General features: G+C 36.3%; 1 protein-coding gene across 3 annotated transcripts in view; it reads left to right on the top strand.

The window, feature by feature from the left end:
- Nucleotides 1-16,702, top strand: part of LOC145505852 (protein argonaute-3) — a 112,863-nt gene that overhangs the window by 30,942 nt on the left and 65,219 nt on the right. For 2 of the 3 annotated variants that reach the window (XM_081488926.1, XM_081488925.1), the window contains exon 3: nt 15,592-15,712. In XM_081488926.1, the coding sequence (XP_081345052.1) occupies nt 15,592-15,712 (121 nt within the window). Of the gene's footprint in view, nt 1-10,387; nt 10,453-15,591; nt 15,713-16,702 lie in introns of all 3 variants that reach the window. The other variant, XM_081488928.1, reaches the window with a different exon arrangement.

Raw genomic sequence — 16,702 nt, 5'->3', positions numbered from 1 at the left:
GAACCCAGATACTTTTCTTTTTGGCTCCCTTCTTTTTCTAGTCATTTTCCTTTACACATTTCAGGAAGCTCTCTTGGCTCTTAGACTGCTTAATGTGCTCCATGCGCACGTTAATTCTCTTGGCAAGAATCTTGCCCTTAACTTGTTTGTTTACACGGATGCCAACAGTATGCTAGGTAACATTGTAGACTCTTCCAGTTTTGCCACAGTAACATTTGTGGGGCATTCCTTATCAAGAATGGTGCTCATCCCCTTGTTATCTACAATATCACCTTTCTTGTTGACTTGCATGATGTATGTAGCCAAAGGAACAGCTCCATGTTTTCTAAAAGGCCTAGAGAACATATAGCGAGCACCCCTCCTCTTTCCTTTGTGTTGGTCATTTTGGCAAAATGCTGGAGGATGGTGGTTCCAGCCGAAAGGCCAGTTCATTCTACTATGACCTTTCAGTACTTGATTGGTGTGCACTTTTGCTATAGTATTTTTAGTGCAGTATTTGTTGCTACCTTCTTCTCTAAGCATAACCTCTTCATGAAAAGTTATATTCTTTATCATCATCTTTGTAGCCTTGATCTTAGCTCAGTGATTGGCACAGAGTAAATACTCAATAAAATGAACGAAATACTTATAAAAGTAAAGGGGGATGAGTGTATTGGTGGGAGACAGAAAAGAGAACTGGACATTATAGAGGGCTTTGTATGCCTAGATATGAATGCCCTATCCTCTCTCCTAGAATATGCAGGTTAGTCTTTATCTTAGTATCCTTTTCTTTTGTCTGTCTTTGTGCTTACAGGGATCACCCATCTCATGCTGCACTCCCAAATTCCCTTTTTCTTGTTTCTGAAAACTAGGGTGTTAATGTGTAAATTTGAACAAAGGATAATTCTTACCTTCCTGGTAGATGTTTACATTTTTTAAAGGCATGTATTAATCTAAAGAAATCTCTTAACCAATAGAATGTCTAAGGCCAATATTTCTTAGCTGAATTTCTTTATTATTGCCTCTCTACCTTGCCCTGCCTGAAAGAATTGTCCTTAACTTTAGCAATATATAGTGGAGAATTCTTATATGTTATTTATTGAATAGGAAAATTATATAATGATAATGTTAGAAACAGAGATCTAATTGCCAACGTTTGCTAGATTATGGAGAAAGGTAGGGGCCCAAAAAATTTGCCTCTGTTTCATCAACTATGCCAAAAACTTTAACTGTGTGGATCATAATAAACTGGGAAGCTCTTAAAGGGATGAAAATACCAGGCCATCTTACCTATCTCCTAAGAAATCTATTTGTGGGTCAAGAAGCAACAGTTAGAACCCTGTATAGACAGGGTTGTCTGCTATCACCCTGTTTGTTTAACCTGTATGCTGAGCACATCATGAAAAATGACAGACGGGGTGGATGAACTCATCCAAGCTGAAATCAAGATAGCGGGAGAAACATCAACAACCTTAGATATTTGGATGATACCACTCTAATGGCAGCAAGCTATGAGGAACTAAAGAGCATCTTGATGAAGGTAAAGGAAGAAAGTGAAAGAGCTGGCTCAAAACTAAATATTAAAAAAAAACTAAGATCACAGCATCTGGCCCCATCACTTCATGGCAAATAGAAGAGGAAAAGGTGGAAGCAGTGACAGATTTCCTCGTCCTGGGCTCTAAAATCACTGTGGACGGTGACTGCAGCCATGAAATCAGAAGGTGATTTCTTCTTGGCAGGAAAGTTATGACAAACCTAGACAGTGTGTTGAAAAGCAGAGACGTTACTCTGCTGACAGAGATCCGTATAGTCAAGGTTATAGTCTTCCCAGTGGTGACATACGGTTGTGAGAGTTGGACCGTAAAGAAGGCAGAGCACCTTCAAACTGTGGTGCTGGAGAAGACTCCTGAGAGTCCCTTGGACAGCAAGGAGATCAAACCAGTCAATCTTAAGGGAAATCAACCCTGAATACTTGTTGGAAGGACTGATGCTGTAGCTGAAACTCCTGTATTTTGATCATTTGATGCAAACAGCTGACTCATTGGAAAAGTCCCTGATGCTGGGAAAGTTTAAGGGCAGAAGGACAAGAGGGCATCATAGGATGAGATGGCTGGATGGCATCACCAATGCAATGGACATGAACTTGGGCAAACTTCAGGAGATGGTGAGGTACAGAGAGGCCTGGCGTACTGCAGTCCATGGGGTAGCAAAGAGTCGGACATGAGTAGGTGACTGAACAACAACAACGTTAGAACAACAAAATCACTTGAAGACAAAATGAGTTGGAACTGAGGGAATGATAGGAGTTGGAGGCTTGGGACTTAGAGGTATGTCAGTTAAGGTTTTTTTTTAGTATTTCAGATGATTCTCTCATAAGAGACAGAGGCAGTAGCAGTAATGTTGGGTAAAAAAGACCAAAATTGTTTATATTAGATTTGTTCCTTTTCCTACCTTTTTTTGGTAAAGGAATAATCACGTGTTGTATGTGTGTATGGGAGAAGGCAATGGCACCCCACTCCAGTACTCTTGCCTGGAAAATCCCATGGATGGAGGAGCTTGGTAGGCTACAATCCATGGGGTCGCTAAGAGTCGGACACGACTGAGCGACTTCACTTTCACTTTTCCCTTTCACGCACTGGAGAAGGAAATGGCAACCCACTCCAGTACTCTTGCCTGGAGAATCCCAGGGGCGGCAGAGCCTGGTGGGCTGCCGTCTATGGGGTCGCACAGAGTCGGACACGACTGAAGCGACTTAGCAGTTAGCAGCAGCAGTATGTGTGTATATGAAGTTGTGTACCACAGAGTTTCACATGTAGATGCTCAACATGTTGGTTAAATTTGAGAGGAACATATATATAATAAATTAGTGTGGTACATTCTGGCTTTAACTAACGGCCCTGTTGACATCCCTAATTGTATTTCATCTTTATGTTGCTTTGTCTTCTTCTGTTATTTGTCAGTAGAAGTAAAGGATCTGTAATTAAGATGTTTCCAAATGGAAATTTTTTTATCATGTACCTTTTATTTGAGTTTTGAGAGGAGCTAGAGGATTTCTTTGGGACTCTGAAATTGGCATTAACCAACTTTATACTTTGTTAATAATATTGACTTAATTTTATGTCAGCATCCACTAAACTTATTCCTTTTGTTTTCTTCAGAAGACTAGTTCTTCTCTTCACTTTTTGCAGTATTACATACAACTAGTCAGTTAAAATTGTTGGTGGGCTTCCTAAATTAGTTCAGTTCTTACACTTCAACAACTAGAATTCTAAAAGTTAGAAGAAACTAAATAGAACTTTACAATTCCTTTTCAATATTAACTAAATAGTTATGAGCCAAAATGTAGCAGTATTTAAATCAACACATATGAGGTTTCTCTTGTCCATATGCCACATGCTCAAATATTTGGAACTGTGACATTAATCATACTAGTAGAATGATGTATTGCAGCCAAGCAAGTTTCCACTTTAGTCAGAAGAGTTTTCTTGGACAAAATATCCAGGAAATGCTTGTGAATCATCTTGTGAGTCAATTTTTCTACCTTAGGTTTTTCTTTCTGTTGCTTTTTTTGTCCTTTCCTCACTTCTTTTGGGAGTGCGTATCTATGTGTTTCTTTTTTTCCCTATTTAATGATTTGATTTTAAAATCATCATTAGTTAAAAGAGTAAAGCAGGTTTCAGATGTTTCTAGGTGCTTTTTTACAAGTGAATGGTATTAATAACTAAAAGTTAATTTTTAGAAGTGTTATGACCTAGAGTGTAAAATCTGTAACTAGAGATTTTTATGCTCATTTGTGCAACTACTAAATATGTATCAGGGTAAATCCTCAGTAGACTGTCAATGTACATAAGTTGTACATTCAAAGTTGTTAAATAGTGAAATAGATGTGAAAATTGTATATGCAGTATGATTATAAATGCAAGATCTACTTGTATAAAGATTTGAAGGAATCTTGAAATGGTAATAGAGTGATCAAATTTTTTATTTAGTTTTCTTTCATAAATTAAACATTGTCTTACTGTCATTGTATTAGTATGATTGTGCTTACTCGCTCAGTCGTGTCTGACTCTTTGCCACCCTTTGGACTATAGCCTGTCAGGCTCTTCTGTCCATGAGATTTTTCAGGCACGAATACTGGAATGGATTGCCATTTCCTTCTCCACAAGATCTTCCTGACCCCAAGAGTCAAACCTGCGTCTCCTGTGTCTCCTGCGTTGCAGGCGGATTCTTTCCCCGTTACTATTCTATTATGATTAATGACATAGTGCTGAATATTTGTGCATATCACATACGGATGTAATATAATTCTGATGGTTGAATTTTAGAAGGAAAAAATAAATCTATATTGAAAAGATTTTGACTTTTACATAGAAGTTATCACAAGTCAGAGTGTTTGAAGAAACTCTCTTTTGTTATTAGGAATATTATTGACAGTGTTATACCAGGGTAGTTTTCCAAGAAAGGGACATTCTTTTTTTAAATAACAACTTTATTGATATACAATTCACATAGTACACAATTCACTCATTTAAAATGTACAATTCAGTGTTATTTAGTATGTTTACAATGATACTGTACGACCATCACCCCAGTCATACTTTAGAACATTTTGTCCTCTCCCAAAGAAATCTCGTACTCATTAGCAGTCACTCCCCATTGCCTCCCTCCCTGCAGTCCCTGCCCAACACTAGCCTACTTTCTGTCTCTGTAGATTTGCCTTTTCTGGACATTTCAATATAAATGGAATCATACAGTGTGTGGCCTTCTGTGTGACTGACCTCTTTCATTTCACATGTTTTCACATAATGTTGTAACAGAAAGAAATGAAAGTGTGAGTCGCTCAGTTGTGTCTAACTCTATGCAACCCCACAGACTGTAGTCCACTAGTCTCCTCTGTCCATGGGATTCTCCAGGCAAGAATACTGGAGTGGGGTAGCCACTTCTTCTCTGGGGATCTTCCCAACCCAGGGACTGAATCTGTGTCTACCTGCATTGCAGGCAGATTCTTTACTGTCTGAGTCACCAGGGAAGTCCCTTAATGTTGTAGTATCTATTAGTATTTCATTACTTTTTATTACTTAATAGTATTCCATTGTATGGATATTTTGTGTTTCTGTTCACTTGTTGATGGGCATGTGAGTTGTTTGCACTTTTTGGCTCTTAAGATTTATGTTGCTATTCACATTCATGTTTTCATTTCTCTTGAGTGTATACCCAAGAGTGGAATCAAGTGGCAACTCGATGTTTAATCTTTTGAGGAATTGCCAGAATCTTACAAAGTAGATGCATCATTTTACATTCCTGATAGCAGTGTGTGGTGATTCCAATTTCTCTACATCCTCATTAACATTTGTTATCTGTCTTTTTCACTAGCTATCTTAGTGAGTGTTGAGTAGTATCACATTGTTACTTTGATTTGCATTTCCCTGATGGCTAATGCTGTTGAGCATCTTTTTGTGTACTTATTGGCTATTTGCATATTTTCAGAGAAATGTCTGTCCAAGTCTTTTTCCCATTTTTAAATTAAATCATTTGCCTTCTTTGTTACTAAGTTGTAGAAGTTCTTTATACCTTATCAGAAAAGATTATTTGCAAAAGTTTTCTCCTTTTGTGCACCTTGCCTTTTTTACTTCCTTTTAAAATTTTTATCTTTTTTCTTGCAGTTGAGATATTGTTGATTTACGATATTATATTAGTTTCAGATGTACAACATAGTGATTTGACATTTAATAGATTATACTCCATATAAAGTTATTATATAAAATATTGGCTATATTCCTTTTGCATTTCCACTTTCTTTGAAACACATTTTTTATTTTGATGAAGTCCAGTAATTTTTTCTTTTGTCAGCTGTTCTTTTGGTGTGTTTTGAAGGGTATGCTTCTGATTAAAATGATTTAGAAGACATACCCCAAAAAACACTGCCAGTGAAAATTAAATGGTTTAGTTTTGAATGTTCAGCTGTCTTGGAGAATCTACACCATACAAAATATATCATTTTTAAAAGGCAAGTTTTATTTGCCTTGTTAGTTGTTAGTCACAAGAAAGCTAACAGATGGTGATTATTTCAAATCTCAAAATTTTAAAGTAGCATCTAAATAAATTACTCACTAATCTTTTGGCTGATATTCCTACAATATATTTGAAATTCAAAGGTTCTTTTCAAAGATACTCTTATAAATAAAGATATGTCTAAACATAGGGACTAGTAGGTAGGGTTTATTTTTAATATCTATCCATTTGTGTAGATTTAAATTACAATAACAGCTGTATAGTATTCCATTGTAGGATGTGCCTTGATTGTTTACTTCTAGCCTGCTCCATTTTTTTTCTTAGACTGAGTTAATTTAAAGCAGTTATCTGAATGTGCTATATTATTGTACCAATTAAGAATGCTATTGGTACTAGATTTCAACATTTATGGATCTGACTAGACTATAATTCTAAATCCTACAGTAACTTTTAAAACTTACAGATCGTTTTTTTAAATCTTCCTTATGTTTTCTTAACTGTTTAATTTATTGTACTTCTGTTATGTGTCAGGCACTATGCTAAGCTCTGGGGATAACAAGATAAATAAGACATGATTCCTGCCAAGGATTTTATAGCCTGTGTAGAGTGATTCTGTGAGATGTGTGGTGTATGCTTTTTATAAAAGAGTACTGATTCCTGATTTTGGTTAAGGAGGTAGATAGAGTAGGTGACATGCTATCTGAGCTGAATAGTTACCTGGTGGAGCCGGGAAAGGATATTCCATATAGAGAACATGAGTAAAGGTATGACATGTTTATGTAACAGAAATTGGCCAGTATAAATAGGGTAGATAGAGTCTGAAAAGTTGGCCAGGGAATAGGTTATTATGAAGGATCTTAAATCCATGCTAAGCATATTTAAAAGCAGAGACATTACTTTGCCAACAAAGGTCCGTCTAGTCAAGGCTATGGTTTTTCCAGTGGTCACGTATGGATGTGAGAGTTGGACAGTGAAGAAAGCTGAGCGCAGAAGAATTGATGGTTTTGAACTGTGGTGTTGGAGAAGACTCTTGAGAGTCCCTTGGACTGCAAGAAGATCCAACAAGTCCATCCTAAAGGAGATCAGTCCTGGTTGTTCGTCGGAAGGACTGATGTTGAAGCTGAAACTCCAATACTTTGGCCACCTCATGCGAAGAGTTGACTCATTGGAAAAGACCCTAATGCTGGGAAGGACTGGGGGCAGGAGGAGAAGGGGACAACAGAGGATGAGATGGTTGGATGGCATCACCGACTCGATGGACATGGGTTTGGGTAAACGCCGGGAGTTGGTGATGGACAGGAAGGCCTGGCGTGCTGCGATTCATGGGGTCGAAAAGAGTTGGACACAACTGACCGACTGAACTGAACTGAACTGAAAGCTTGTGAATTCAGAAAGAGTCAAGAGCCATATTCCCAAATGTATCACGTTTTAGACTGTATATATAAGTGATATCATATGGTATTTTCTTTCTCTTTATGACTTCCTTTACTTTGTATGATAATCTCTAGGTCTGGTCTATCCATGTAGCTCCAAAGGGCATTGTTTCATTCTTTTTTAATGGCTGAGTAATATTCCATTGTATGTATATATCACATCTTCTTTATCCATTCATCTGTTGATGGATATTTACGTTGTATCCTTGTTTTGGCTATTGTAAATAGTGGAGCTGTGAACATAGAGATATATGTGTCTTTTCAAATTATAGTTTTGTCTGGATACATGCCCAGGAGTAGGATTGCTGGATCATATGGCAGCTCTATTTTTAGTTTTTCAAGGACCCTCCATGCTGTTGTCCATCAATTGACTGCACCAATCTACATTCCCACCAACAGTGTAGCACGATTCTCTAAAAATATTTCTAAGATATTCCAGACAGTCCAGTGGTTAGGACTCTGCACTTTCACTGCTGAGGGCACGGGTTCAATCCTTGATCAGGAAACTAAGATCACACAAGGCACAGCCAAATTTAAAAAAAAAAAAAAGCATTTTTAGGGACTTCATTGGCAGTCCAGTGATTAAGACTCTGTACTCTCAATGCAGAGGGCATAGTTTCAATCCCTGGTCAGGAAACTAAGATCCAGCATGCTGTATAGTACAGCCAAAAAAAATTAAACATTTCTAATGGCAGTGGGGAGAATGAATCAGAGAAGAGAAAGACCAGAGCCCTGGAAAACATTTGGGAGGCTGTTGCAGTAGTCTCAAACTTTTGGTTATGCATCCCCATTAGTTAAAATATATTTGCCCATGCATTCAGCAATGGAGAAGGAAATGGCAACCCACTCCAGTACTCTTGCCTGAAAAATTCCATGGACAGAGGAGCCTGGTGGGCAACAAATAGTCCATGGGTTCGCAAAGAGTCGGACACGACTGAGTGACTTCACACACTCATTCAGCAATAAATAAACATATATTTATATATAGAAATTAAAAAATTAAAGGTGGGAAACAATACTTTGAAATAAACAAAGACTATACTAATTTGAAATGTTCTGATTTCTGTACCATAAACCTGATAGAATATTTGCTACACACTTGAGCAGAAAAAAGTTGCAGCTTGCTGAAAATGAATGAATGAGTGAGAGTTCCACTGTTAACTCACTTTACAGAAATTCCATTATTCCCTTAAGATTTCTTATGTACCTACATGTGTTGTACCTACATGTGATTTCTTATGTACCTACCTGACCATCTCATGTGGACTAAGTGAGGACACCAGTGTCAATCTCTATTCATGAATATTAGTCCATCTTAATTAGTAATTGTTAGATGAAAATTAAATATAAATACTTCTAATGATTTTTTCTCATACTCCAGCATGTCCCCTAGCACCTCTAATACTTGCTTTTTTAAATTTGAAGTATAGTTGATTTATAACATTAGTTTCAGGTGTATAGCTTAGTGATTCAGTATTTTTTGCAATCATACTTCATTATAGCTTTTACAGGATAATGACTATAATGCCCTATGCTATGTAATGCATCCTCTTTGCTGATCTGTTTAATATTTTATGCTGCCGTACTGCAACTGTTCAGTCACTAATTTGTGACCAACTTTTTGTGACCCCGTGGACTATAGCCAACCAGGTTCCTCTGTCCGTGGGATTTCCCAGGTGAGAAGACTATAGTGGCTTGCCATTTCCTTCTCCAGGGGATCTTCCCAACCCAGGGATCGAACCCACATCTCCTGCATTGCAGGCAGATTCTTTACCACTGAGCCACCAGGAAAGAGGTGGTAGTTAAAAGCTAGGGAGAGTGCATAGAGTCAAGATAAGAAGACGGAGAATAGATTCCTGGGATACGACTCTTTCAGGTTTGTCAATGGAGACACTTAGGAGATTGGAAAAGTAGGAAAACCAGGACAAAGTAGAAGCTGTTTCAGAGAAAGTAAGTCGGGTATCATGATTTTCAAGGATAGATCACAGTTGCAGATGCTCAAAGAAGCCAAGAATATAGAGACTGAAAAGAGACTGTGTCTGAAGAAGTCAATGGTGGTCTGAAGGAGAGTGTTCTAGAGGAGCATTGTTAGTGTAAGCCACCTTGAGTTAAAAACCTATTACTCAATCTAGTCTATCAATCGTTTGTGAGTACTAGAAATGTTTACTAGATTAACTATTGTGGTTATATAAGGTTATGTAAGAATTCACACCCATGTGAACTGGCAGTGAAGATAGTTTATGGTGAAATGCTCTGATGTACTACAAATTTTGTAAAGTATTAAAAATTTGATCTAAAGTATAACTCTACTCTGCATCTTTAAACTTTATCTTGACACAAAAGTATTTATTGACTACCCTCTCTGATACTTAGCACAGAGGTATGAAGTTAAATTAGAAGTTGGAAGGATACTAGGAGAGGCTGTCAGCTGTTTGCATTGTGTTTCATAAACCACTGGGTGATTTTAGCATCTTGTTATATCTTAGCAGTATTGTTATACCTTCTCCAGTATTCTTGTCTGGAGAATCCTCATGGACAGAGGAGCCTGGAGGGCTACAGTCCATGGGGTCACAGAGTCGGACACGAGTGATTCAGCACAGCACCTACTTTAGCCATCTTCCTTTATTCTGTCTGTGCTATAGTCACAGATTAATTTATTAGCTGGGAATGCTAAATTAAGGTAAAAAGTCACTTTAGGGGAAAATATTATTTCATGTCTTCTCCTAAAGACTAACGTAATATTTCCCATTCTGCCTTTAGGGAGTAGAGAATTAAGAGGTACTTAAAAATGAGATGAATGAAGATGGGTGTCTGTGAGTTCATAGTAATAGTTAACAGGAAAGGAAACTAATTCCCTCTCCTCCTTTTTATGTTAAAGTCTCCCTCTCCTACCATTTTTCTGTTGTATGAGTCAGGTGATAAAGTGGAACTTACTGAAACCAATATTAAATTTTACTTTACAGTCTGTGCACCAGAGCATGATGGAATCAAAAGACTTGGTACCAGAATGTAGGAAGTGGTGGTTGAGGTAAGAGTGGGAAGGTAGGCTGTAGCCCTTTGTAAGACCTAATGTACTCAGGTAGTTTCCATTTTTATAGTGATTGCCAGATATTCTTCAGAATTTACAAATTATATCCTGGGGTTCCTCAGAAATGCATCATATTATTCTTTGCAAGAATTCTTCCCTCTTCAGACTAAGATTATTAGTAAAAGGAAGCCACTGAAGAGTGGTTAGAAATTCTTATTCCCAGTTACTCAGATTTTCTTTCCTACATACTGCTTTAGAAGTTAAAATACTTTATGTATTTTGGTTATTGTAGCTTTACTTTTTATTGTAAGCTAAGAAGCTGGGTTAACAATACACACTTAAAATATTGTTTTGAAATGTCTACATTTGAACAAAAGACCCCCCCCATTGTTATAATAAAAGGCTAGTGCTCCCCAACTACACTACAGAGAAAATTCCATTCACAGTTTCTGTTAATTACCAGCATTCATTCTTTGTATTATTTACAGTATTTGATGCTGGTACATTATAATGTATCTGTTAGTTGTTTGGAAGAGTTTGGTACATCAGTATAATTCTTGAAGCACGTTTTTGAGATAATTATGCTTAAATTTTTATATAAAAATAGTACCATTCATATTTACTTTTTTCCCCCAAGGTACTTTCACTGATATCCCACATCATTCCTGTAACAGTCCAAGACTGTTACCTCAGTTTTATTGATAAAGGAACTAAATTCAGAGAGGCCAAGTAAATTTCCTAACAATTTAGTGGCAGAATGAGACTAAAACCTCTTGTCTGCTTATTTTTTCTCCAGTAATTATGTTACCACATATTACAAAGATTTTTCAAATTGGCCATTTCTCAGTTCAGACTTTCTTCATAATTCAGTGAGTACTTTTGCCACTCTAGCTGACTAGATAAATTAGTATTTTGGAGAGCTTTTCCTCTAGTTTTACATCCCTTCCTGATGGACATTCTGATAAAGTACCCTTTGCCCCTGTATCCTTTGAGATAAAAAATGAAAAGTTGCAGTTCCTGGATTTGTCACTTTGTTAACTTGAATAGTAAAATTCCATTAAAAGTCAAATATATCATTTAATTACATTGTATTAGTGAGAGGTTAAAGTTAAAATTGCTCAATGTGTCTATAATTCTAATACCATTCTGTAAAGACTCTGAAGCCTCGAGTTCAAATCAATTTTTAGTGTAATTACTCATAAAGCAGTCTGTATCTTATACTATGATAAAATCTGCAGTTTCATGTTTGATATTCTCTTAATTAAATTTTACTGTTAGAGGGAATTGTAGACATTATTCATTTTGATCTTCTAGTTGCTATCTTCCCTGACATAACTGCTCTTTGAACAGTTCTAACAAGGATGAACTCAGGTACTTTATGAGATAGTGTAAACCACTTGTGAATAACTCTGGTGGTTAGAAAATGTTGGAAATTTTTGTTCCAAAATATTGCTCCTTATATTTTCCAACTATTTGTCTGATTTCTGTCCTCCCATACAAGGAAGATACTCAATGTTTCACATGACAGTCTGTCAAAATAACTGAAGGCTTCTCTAATTTCCTCTGACTTCTTCCTGTTTCCAGACTAAGAATCTTTACTTTGATTTATTTTTATTTATATTATGTGAGGTTCTATCAGAATTATCTTCTGCTTATGTTTCATCTGTCAGGGTCTTAAGTTTTTTCCAAATTGAACAGGGTACTCCAGAATTTGAAATGACCTGTGTAATAGATGATAGGAAGGTTACCTGCCTTATACTGGCTATTTAAATATATGCAACCTGAGTTCTTTAATTTCGAGAAACTACATCACAATATTAGTTCATTTTGGATTTATAGTCACCTAAAGCTTCCCTGGTGGCTCAGACAGTAAAGAATCTGCATGCAGTGCAGGAGACCTGGGTTCTATCCCTGGGTTGGGAAGACCCCCTGGAGGAGGGCATGGCAACAAACTCCAATATTTTTGCCTGGAGAATCTCCACGGACAGAGGAGCTTGGCGGGCTACGGTCCATGGGGTCGCAAAAAGTCGGACACAGCTAAGTGACTAAACGGAGCACAAAGCCCTTTTGCGTGAAAGCAGCGGATAAGTTCAGATCCTGTAATTTATTTTTATTGCCATTGAACTTTGCAAACATAAGTTTTTCGACTTTACTTTACAGTTACCCTTATTATATTTCATCTTCATTTATTTATTGTTACAATTTTTCAGTAGCTTTTAACATTACTAATTTGTTTTTGGCATACTAGCCTTTCTCATAGCCTTGTATCATTTGAGAGTTTCTTAACCAACAGATATTTTTTGATTACTTATTATATGTAGGGCACTAGATATGTTTCTTTTGCTTACTGTATTAATAGTTTGGGCATGGGAAGAACTTTACAGATATATTTTGATAAATGTTTGCGTGAATATCCAAGTTAACTTAGAGAAACAAAAGGAGCTTGCCCTGCCCCACATTATAATTTAATAAAACACTCCAATAATCAGGGAAACATATGATACTGGTCCAGGAACAGACAAGTAGACTGCTGGGACAACATAGAAAACTCAGTTCAGAACTTAAGATAAACTGTCATTATAAATTGATCAGTTAAGTATAGACTGTTTAATAGACAGTGTGGGAAAACTGATTCACTGTTTGGAGAAAAATAAAATTGAGTTCTTACATAATACTATTTATAAAGAAGAACCTAAGATGGATTAGTGACCAATATAATATAAATAAAATTGTAAAGTTAATAAAGCATAATGCATCTTTGTGACTTAATATTAGCAAAGTATTTCTTAAAACCCTAAAAAATGAAACCATAAGTTGAAGAAAACGATTCATTTGATGATACAGCATTAACGTTTTCAGTTCAGTAAATACATGGACGTTGTTAACAGGCAGATAACATTTGGGGGGAAGATATTTGCAACAACTAAACCTATTAATGAAATAATATTAGAATAACAAAGAAACTCCTTCAGTTCAACAAGAAGACTGGCACCCCAATAGAAAATGAGCAGAGGCAATAAACAGGGAGTTCACAGAAGTAGGGAAATAAGAACCTTCAGGAGGATGGTTTAGTGCAGGCATTCTGAAGAGCAGTTTGGCAGTTCTTCATCATTTAGGTGATAATATTCACTTGGACCTAACAGTTCTGTTCCTCGGTGTATACAGCCAGAGATTATTCTCACACAAGTTCATAAAGGGACATAGAAGGAGATCCTGCATTGCTGCATTGTCTTGGTGGCTGACCGTTAAAGATACTGAGTCTGTTGCTGGGAGACCAGATAGACAACATGTAGAGTTCAGTTCAGTTCAGCTCAGTCGCTCAGTCGTGTCCAACTTTGTGACCCCCTTGGACTGCAGCACGCCAGTCTTCCCTGTCCATCACCAACTCCCGGAGCTTACTGAAACTCATGTCCGTTGAGTCAGTGATGCTATCCAACCATCTCATCCTCTATTGTCCCCTTCCCTTCCCACCTTCAGTCTTTCCCAGCATCAGGGTCTTTTCTAATGAGTCATTCTTTGCATCAGGTGGCCAAAGTATTGGAGTTTCAGCTTCAGCATCAGTCCTTCCAATGAATAGTCAAGACTGATTTCCTTTAGGATGGACTGGTTGGATCCCCTTGCAGTCCATGGGACCCTCAAGAGCATCAATCAGATACAATGAGCTAAGTGTCCCACAGCAATGTAAATAGATTTTAAAAACCTTTTGCAGAGGGTAAAGTTGAAATGTATACAAACAGAAGGATGTTCATCAAACATATTAGAGAAAATAGCTTATTGATAAGAATGAGAATAGGGAAATGGATATGGAAGGAAAAGAGTCAGTTAGGAGTCTTAATGGATGAATGATGATAATGTGGCAATGAACTGAGGAGCATGATTAACTTAACCTTTTGTATCTGGAGAGTAAAAGTGAGGTTTGGAGACTCATGTGGCAGTGGTATAAATGTTGGGCCAGAGAAGAAAAAATTAAAGGCCTAAAAATTAAAATAATCCAGGTAGTAGGACATGAGGTTTTAGGTTGGTGGTAATTGGAATAGAAAGTAAAAGAGTAGTGCAAGAAATACTTGCAAAATAAAATTGAAAGTTGAAGGAAATAGAAACTTTGAGCATTTGGAAAGTTTCTCTGGGTGTCAAATCAGCTTAGTTTTTTTCCAGAAAATGCTTCTTTCTCTTTTCTCTTCTACTTGACTGGGCTGGAATTGAAATTTTTTTTTCTCATTCTTTTAAATGTACTGTAAATTATATTGGTACTATGTGAGTATACTGTCATTATAATATATTTAGATTATATAAACAAAACAAAAAATCATTCTTTTCTTCACTTCTTTCTCCAGAGGTAACTAACCACCTGTGGTACATATACAGGTACCACATACAGGTACATATACATGTACGTATACAGGTATCATACCTGTATCTGTGTGGTACATACCCTTCTATTTTTCTGCTGCTTCTACAAATTATATGTGTGTAAAAATAAATGTTGATTTGTGGGTATTTGCTGTTATTCTTTCTATAGTCTGCAATTTTTTTAATGTCTGAAAAAGAAACTTTTTATCTTTCCATGTAAGTATATAGGATAAAAATACTTGCTGGGTAAAAAATGGAGGTTTCAAAATATTTTTATTGGCTAGATACCACTGGAATGGGATGGAGGGGTACAGGGTACAAGTGTGTTTATTGCTCTTAAAATCTCACAGTTTAGTAGAAGTAAAGTTTATGATACTAATAATACAGTGAAGTAAGTGTTCTAATAAATATGTGTACTAGGTGCTATTTGAGCGCAAAGGAAAGAGTACCATATTCTTTGATAAATGTGTCAGTTAGTGCTTAGATGGTGAAAGGGATTTTAGATCATCTATAAGGATAATATTTTGCAGGTCAACTGTGTCCCAGAATAATTAAGTGATTCACTGGAATCATTGTTTTTTGCCTTTTGTGAAACTCATATCATCTCTTCCCAGAAATCAGTCTTTCTGGTACCCTAAGCCATAATCCAGAAGGCAAAATCTTTGTCATGTATAATGATGTTTTAGAATTTTGTGACAGCTTTAAATAGTGTAAGAAACTACTTTAGTTAAAATTTTTGTATTTCATCATGCAGAGGATTATATGAATGTATTTTTTCCCTTTTTTTAGGGAGGTGGTTGACTCAATGGTTCAGCATTTTAAAGTAACTATATTTGGGGACCGTAGACCAGTTTATGATGGAAAAAGAAGCCTTTACACAGCCAATCCACTTCCTGTGGCAACTACAGGGGTAAGATGCTAAGATGCATTCCTTTATCAGAAAGCTATACGTTTGCAGTGTCTTTTAAATGCATTTATGACCATTTTGTTATGGTCTATGTGTATCATTTATCAATTTTAACATTTTATTTTGAGATAATTTTAAACTTAAAAGTTGTAAGATTCATGCAGAGAACTCATGTATACCCGGATTCATTAGCATTCTTAAAGTTTGCCATTTGTTTTATCATTCTTTTTTTTTCTTTTGCTCTCTTTGCATCTATAGAGGCAGCTATATATAAAGATACATATACATACTTATTTCTTCCTGAACCATCCGAGAGTAGGTTTCATACATTGTACCCTTTAGTGTGTTTTTCCTAAGAACAAGGATAAAAACCATAGTATAGTTGCCAACTTCCCTAAATTTTATAAATTGATAATTTGATAAATTTGATAAATTTATAATTTGATAAATTTTTGTCTGATCTGCCCCTAGTCCAGTTTTGTCATTTGTTCCAGTGATGTCCTTTAGCGTTTTTTTTCTCTTTAGTACAGAATCCAATCCAAGTTCCTGAATGTTTTTTTTTCTTAATTTATTTATTTTTCATTGAAGGATAATTACAATGTTGTGTTGGTTTCTGCCATACCTGAATGTATTTAGATGTCACGTCTTCTTTGTTCTAGAAAATTTCCCAGCCTTTTTTTTTTTTTTTCTTTTATGACATTAGCATGGTTGAAGATTACAGGCAAGTTATTTTGTAGGATGTCCCTCTGTGTTTTTCTGGAGCTTCTTCTTGATTAGATTCTGATTGAGGTTTCTGGGCAGGAAAATTACATAAGTGTTCTTTCCTTATAGTGTATCATATCAGGAGGCACGTAATACGTATTTGTTTCACTAATGGTGAGGTTAACTTCAATCACTTGGTTAAGTTGGTATCTGCCAGGTTTCTCCTTTCAAGTTATTCTTCTTTCTTTTGTGGGGAGTAGAGTTTTGTTGTTCTTTTTTTAATTATAATTG

The sequence above is a fragment of the Giraffa tippelskirchi genome, chromosome 5 (genome assembly GCF_054371585.1).
Source record: "Giraffa tippelskirchi isolate mGirTip1 chromosome 5, T2T-mGirTip1v1.2.pri, whole genome shotgun sequence".
NCBI classification, from domain to species: Eukaryota; Metazoa; Chordata; class Mammalia; order Artiodactyla; family Giraffidae; genus Giraffa; species Giraffa tippelskirchi.
Note: the sequence above shows the minus strand (reverse complement) of the source record. Positions and strands in the feature narration are given on the sequence as shown.